General features: G+C 39.9%; 1 protein-coding gene across 1 annotated transcript; it reads left to right on the top strand.

Moving 5' to 3' along the window:
* The first annotated feature begins 1,273 nt into the window (after positions 1-1,273).
* On the top strand, positions 1,274-2,051 carry LOC120901162. Its single transcript, XM_040308872.1, has 3 exons — positions 1,274-1,354; positions 1,425-1,568; positions 1,653-2,051. The coding sequence occupies exons 1-3, from the start codon at positions 1,274-1,276 to the stop codon at positions 2,049-2,051; spliced, it is 624 nt and encodes a 207-aa protein (XP_040164806.1).
* Positions 2,052-6,572: the final 4,521 nt, after the last annotated feature.

The following is a 6,572-nucleotide window of genomic DNA, read 5'->3' as shown; positions in this document are numbered from 1 at the left end:
TTATAGGCTATCAAAATGATTATATTAGATTCAACATGATATAATTAAGGCTTGGATGTTTAATCAAACTAATTCTTTGGACCCATTTTCGGTATGTCTCATTCATTTGTTATCTAATCCCTCTTTGCTACACTGATGCCACTCATTGATTCAAACACTGAACACTGAACTGAAATATTTAAGCTTACACTCCTTGTACTTATCGTACTCAACAAGAATTAATCTTGTTGATTGGTCCACCTAGGGTTTAAACACCACACGCAAACATGGCGAGTATCTCCAAGGTATTTGCCTGTGTCTCTTCTAAGTCTTATAAGGTTCAGAAGTGTGTAGAACCTTTAGTAGACACGTTTTATAATTATCTGAAGATTAAAACTTTCCTCCAAATATCGTCATTGCTGAAGAATACACAACATTCCAAATAGGTCCTTCCAAGTGCAGGCCTTCATTAAACATGAAAACCCTGCTAATATGTCTCGTTTCGTTTGCTCGCCCTTCCATAGATCGGAATGCTTGGGCCTAGCGAATATCTTCAATCATATTCAACTTGTAAGAGCTCTTGGGGCAGTATGTTGAATGAAGATGATCTACGCATGCTTTGATATTAAATTAAAAAGCCAACCATAACCGCGAGTCCACATAAGGTGAAATATACAGCGAAATGAACTATCTGACAGCCGAAATATCAGACGGATAAAGCATCACAGCATTCAGCTGATGTGCAATGTAAATAAATAACGTTCACAAAATAATAACTTCAATATCGAGTACTTCGTCAATTTTGATTTTTTCCAATTAGAGAATGTTCTGCTTAAGAAGATATTAGTTTTAAGTGAATTTCGAAAGCGGATGTTATGTCTCCCCCAATCCTTTAGCTGAACCTGTCAGATATTTCACCTGTCAAATAGTTCATTTCGCTGTATATTTCACCTCATGTAGCAGTAAGGCGCATTAACAAATAAATCGTTGATAAATTATGCACTATACATTTATATTGAATAACATTCAAGGTCTTACCATGTAACAAAAATCAATTAACCTTATCAAGATACCTTCGCAAACCATTCAGGATGATTGTAATCTTGATAACATTATTATACTTATTGACATTATCTCTTATATTTTCGCGATCTTTTACAAATTGAGACATTTTATAGCCAATGTGCTCATCTTTTACCAAACTACACTTCTGCTGCTCTTCAGACACACAACTACGCTGCACAAAAGGATTTTTAGTAGTACGGCCTGGCCGTTACTACTGAATTTCAAAAACATGAGTATTTCGCCCAAAGTTTTCCTTTCAGCTTTCTACATCCTTCACTTGCAATGGGCAGTAACCGATGCGTTCATCAGGGTAAGCTTACATCCATAAATTACCAAAGTGTTTAAAGTGTGATGCAGCAATGAACTTTCGCACGCTTTAGATGATTGCAACCGGCACCAAGATTGAGTTCCATTACAATAAGGCAATTTTCAACATATCGTACGCCTTCCACCAGACGCCAGCGCTCGAAGACCAGTGGCTCGATTTCGATATCGATATTAAACGGCAACTCAATGATTTGCGGGTAAGGGGAGATCAATCCGAAAGAGCGATTGTTTTGTGTTCCAGTTAAATACACCCAACACCCTTTTATGTGGGGGGAGGATAGTTGTATTTTACCTATTACAGCGTCGGGAATGATGGAAGCTTACAGGTCGCTCTGATAAAGCGACGGGTCGAGCTTTGCTCCTATCTGAGAAATAGAAACAAGGACCGCTTGATCAAGAACTTTGTCGATTATCTGTACGCTCGCAGCCACCTACCGCCGGGCTGCCCGTTCCCGGCCGGTAGCTACTACATGTGCAATCTGAAGCTATCCGACGTGCCGATACCGGCCTTTCTGCCCGAGGCTAACTATATGCTGGAGCTGCAGTACTTCTCGGAAGTGCGTGGCCGTGCGTTGGCCGAGCTACGCATTCACGGCAGGATAGTGCGGCTGATCGACAACATATTGGCGTTGCCAAGCAAGACCCCACCGCCTGTAACCAAAAAACCAGCGAAAGTTTGAAGAAATTGTCTTAAAAATCGAACTGCTGCTACAGTGTTTCAACCCAGGTCTATAAACAAAGACAGAAATAATTTATAAAAGATAAAATATCCGCATACCAAAATAACATTCGTTGTTAACAATCTCTAATACCAAAATTACATTTGAGGTTAACAATTCAACATAAGCAATACGGCAGACCCGTCCTTTCTGAGTAAAAAAAAAAACAATCCAAAGAGAGTTTTTCTGAAACGAATTTTTCCTACACAACTCTAACTACTATAACAATTAATTCCCAAACAATTAAACCACCATTTATGAGTTATCGAGAGCCAGTATAATCATACAACATGTTGCTAAAGGGCGAATAATTAAAAGCTAAGCGTCGGATCCGAACAGGCAATCATTTCAATGACATTTTAACAAACATTAGTAGAAAAAAAATATAGAGTTGGAACACTATTTTGATTCGTATCATGTAATTGTGCTTCTCATTTGGAACGGAATATGCAGCAGAGACCACACAAAATTGGTCATTTAAAAATGTATCAGGCAGATCTCTAAATTTATAAAGTTTATTGTTTTAAGTATACCCACTAGTATAACTTTCAAGCATTCTGCAAATGTGTGCTTATTTGAACGATTCCATTTTTTCTCCCTTCCTTCATGTAATGAGTCACGTTAGCAATAAAAAGTGTCATAAAAAAGATGCAAACCAACATTTGTCTTGTAAAGTTGTTTGAATAAGTACATCTTGGGTCAATAGTACTTTGCTGCATTCGAGCAGCTGGCTGCGTACATCAGTCGAACCATTATTGGCTGCATTCTTACAAGTCTTTTATTTAAGTTTTTAATTTAATTGTTTTCTCGGTACTTAAGCTTAGTATGTGTTTTTGTCTAGACTTTGTTTTTGTTAATGTAAAAAACTGTCTTCCTTAACCAAAAATCAATAATATTACAATGAAATACTTTATGCAATGAGTGAGGTTTATTAAATTTTCATTCCCTTTGGTGTCATTAAAACAAATGGATTCTGTTTTACAAATTGGAGCAATTAAAGCCATAAATGCAACATTGGCAGAACTATTAAATATTAATTATTTTAATTAAATATTTCATCATCAATAACCTGAACTGGTTAATCGTCTTCTACAGCTCACTTGTCACTCGTAGCTTGCCTCATCAACTACCTCTTACATCCATTTGTCATCCATTTCTGTAATGTACAGATGCTAGGTCCACAACATGCGCTTTGATCGCCATCAAATTCTGGAACAGTACAGAACACACCGACCTTCACTGTACATACACATCAACCCAAGCCTTTAGTCTACTATTATTGCAAAAAAACTGTCGCAACTGTTGGCAAATGGCACAGTTTCGACACAAAGAATTGCAAACAAACGCACACAACTATTTCCGTCTCGTTAGAACTTAATGACAGCGCGAGATCGACACTGTTTGTATTGTTCCGTTCACCATTTGTGTTCGTACATCACTACAGTAAACATGAAGCCGTTGACTGTCATCCTGCTTCACACAGTGTTCATCCTTCTCGCCAACGTTCGACAATCAAATGCTTTCGTTAAAGTATTGCTACCCCCTTGCTTCTAATGCATGAATTGTTCTTTTACATTAACGTTTGTGTTCTATTTTATTCCGAATTTCATTTCTATTGCTTGCCTACAATTGTAGACAGTAGCGTACGTGAAAAAACTCGAGTACCAATCACACACACCCATCTTCAACATCTCCTACCGGATAAATAATCCGCAGTCGTACGCTAACCAGTCGCTCGACATCTTTCTCGACATCACACGCAAAGTGAAGGACCTAAGGGTAAGGCTGATGGCTCATTTGTTTCAAACACATTTATCCAACACTGCACTTATCTGTCTGTCTTCTCCCTTTTTCTCTTTTTCAGCTCCTATTCATTTACAACAGTGTTACATCGAACGGAAGCATACAGCACGCCATCATCAAACGTTCGATCGATATGTGCTCCTTCATGCGCAATCCCCGAACCGATCGGTTGCTGAAAAGCTTCTACGACTATGTGCGGGTGCATACGAACATACCGCTGAAGTGTCCGCTGCCACCGGGTAGCTACATGTTTCGCAATGTGCGACCATCGGATGCGCCCTTACCAGCCTTTCTGCCGAACGTGGAGTTTGTGCTGGAGCTGATTTACCACTCGGAGCTGCTCGCGGAAAAGCTTATGGAATATCGAGTGTACGGGAAGCTGGTGCGATTGTATGATAAAATGTTTAGATGAATAAAGATGTACCTTACTGGTTGGGGTTGCTGCGTCTAGAGAAACCATGGTGCTATTCGTTCGTGCAGTGTCGGTATGAGAAAACCATTGGTGGCCATTCACTGCTCAACTCAAATCGTTATTAAGTCGACAATGGTTGATTGACGTCATTATACTAACAATAATTACAATATACTTCATCATCATTTTCCATTTTCCACTTTACTTCAAAAAGATGAACTCAAAATCGAACAAGTAAATTAAGTAATTAGGAGAAAAAAATCCGCTCTTAGTTACCAATCAAATTCTCTATCGGCATTGCAATCTGCTTCCATATTAGACTGTCTAGACATCCACTTGCGTAAGTACAATTGCAAAAATTGATATGTTTTATTTTATCGAGTTAATTTAAATTTACAAATCCCCTTGCAAGAACCGCTCCAGTATTGATAACTCTATAAAGTTCCACTATACTCTTCAACTCATTAGTTTATCTCTGATAATCAACGACACAGAGCCTATAGCTGCCCGCAGAATGTTACGAACTCGGATTGGCACTTTGATGCTCCTTTCGCTTTATACCTATCCAGCAGAAGCATTTCTAAAGGTAGATTATCATCACGACTCTACTACATGCTCTCATTGCTCGACTCCACACCACACCAGCTCATTCCAGTGCTTAGCAAAATTGTAATAAAAGACAACACCAACGTTATAAACGTGACGCGCATCCTGAACAACGCCGACACACTCACGCAGCAATCGGTCACCTTCGAGATGGAGATACACCGCGACATCAAGGACATGAAGGTAAGTGAGTATTGCAAGTGTAGGCTTCCTGTTGCTTGTGTATCCTTCTCCTTTGGGAAGATGATTTTTTTTGTAGGCAACATTCTCCTACTACGTGGTAGGGCTGGACGGTAGCTCCCTAAATCACATCATCACCCGCACGGTGGACGTGTGTGCGTTCGTCAAACGGCCAACGATGGATCGCTTCGTGAAGAAGTTCTACGATGAAATGCAACGGAACAATCGCATCCCGACCAAGTGCCCGATTGCGAAAGGATCGTACTACATACGGAACGTGAAACCGACCAGTGTGCAGCTGCCTGGGATTTTTCCGGAGAGTGGATTTGCCTTCGACAACAACTACTACACTGGCATCAACTCCGAGCCGCTGGTGGAGTGCCGATTCTACGGAAGGCTAACGAGAGTGTCGGATGAAATGCTTGCATGACCATCAGACGGCTGTTGCATTGAAGTATGATCGTTGAAATAAACTGGAGAATGTATACGAACTTTCAACAGTTGTTTGGCAGCTAGTTGCGATAATGAAACTGTGAAAATTACGCTTAAACAAATGGGTAAGCATGCCAACTTTTTCGTATGAACACTGTTTGCTTGAATATACAGCTACTGCTACTATTCCAATGTGTTTGCCCTTACTCGAAAACTTTCTGCATTTACTCAAAGCCTTACAAAATAAAGGATATTTTAGTAATATGGAAAAAGTAATGCCTTAAAACATAAAATAACGCCTTACTTTAAAGAACTGTTGTCTATTCCCATGGTACGATCGATAGTTATGTATTAGTAATTGTCATTTTTTCGAGCCACGATTTAATCACACGTCAATTACATTTCATGTCATAGTTTGATCTTTTCGCCCTTTGTCGAATGATTGTTGTTTTGGTCAGCTTGTTTTATGCATCAGTTCAGCAGTATAACCGCGTGTGCTACGTCAAACGAGTTCATCTTCATGTGTCCGCCATCACACCAACAGCATGGCATATTTGCTGTCCATTTTACTACTGACAGTACTGGCCTCGTTTTCCCATTTCAAGCTACCGTGCAGTGCCGTTAATGTATGCTTTAGACATTGCAGAAAGGAATTTACTAAATTGTTTGATATGTTTCTCCTTCGTTCTCTTTTCCAGATAAAGTTGAGCGCCGTCGGCACTAAGATAGAGACGAGATGTTACGGTAAACATCTCAATGCATCGTGCACGTTGTACCAGAAGCATTCCACCGTCAATCAATCGGTCGATTGTGATATTGAAGTGATGCGTGAAATCAAAGACTTGAAGGTAATAGATGTTCCATGAAGGTGAACCCACCGAATTGAGCTCTTGTATTTGCTTCGTGTGCTAACACACAGCTTACAGTGAACTACAACGTCGTTGCTCTGAATGGGCTCGCGCAAACCTCTCTGCTAAAGCGCACGCTGGACCTGTGCTTCTTCCTACGCAATCCGCGATCCGATCGGTTGATTAGCAGCATCTATACTT

Source organism: Anopheles arabiensis, chromosome 3, assembly GCF_016920715.1.
Source record: "Anopheles arabiensis isolate DONGOLA chromosome 3, AaraD3, whole genome shotgun sequence".
NCBI classification, from domain to species: domain Eukaryota; kingdom Metazoa; phylum Arthropoda; class Insecta; order Diptera; family Culicidae; genus Anopheles; species Anopheles arabiensis.
The sequence above is the reverse complement of the archived record's forward strand: the minus strand, read 5'-3'. Positions and strand labels throughout refer to the sequence as shown.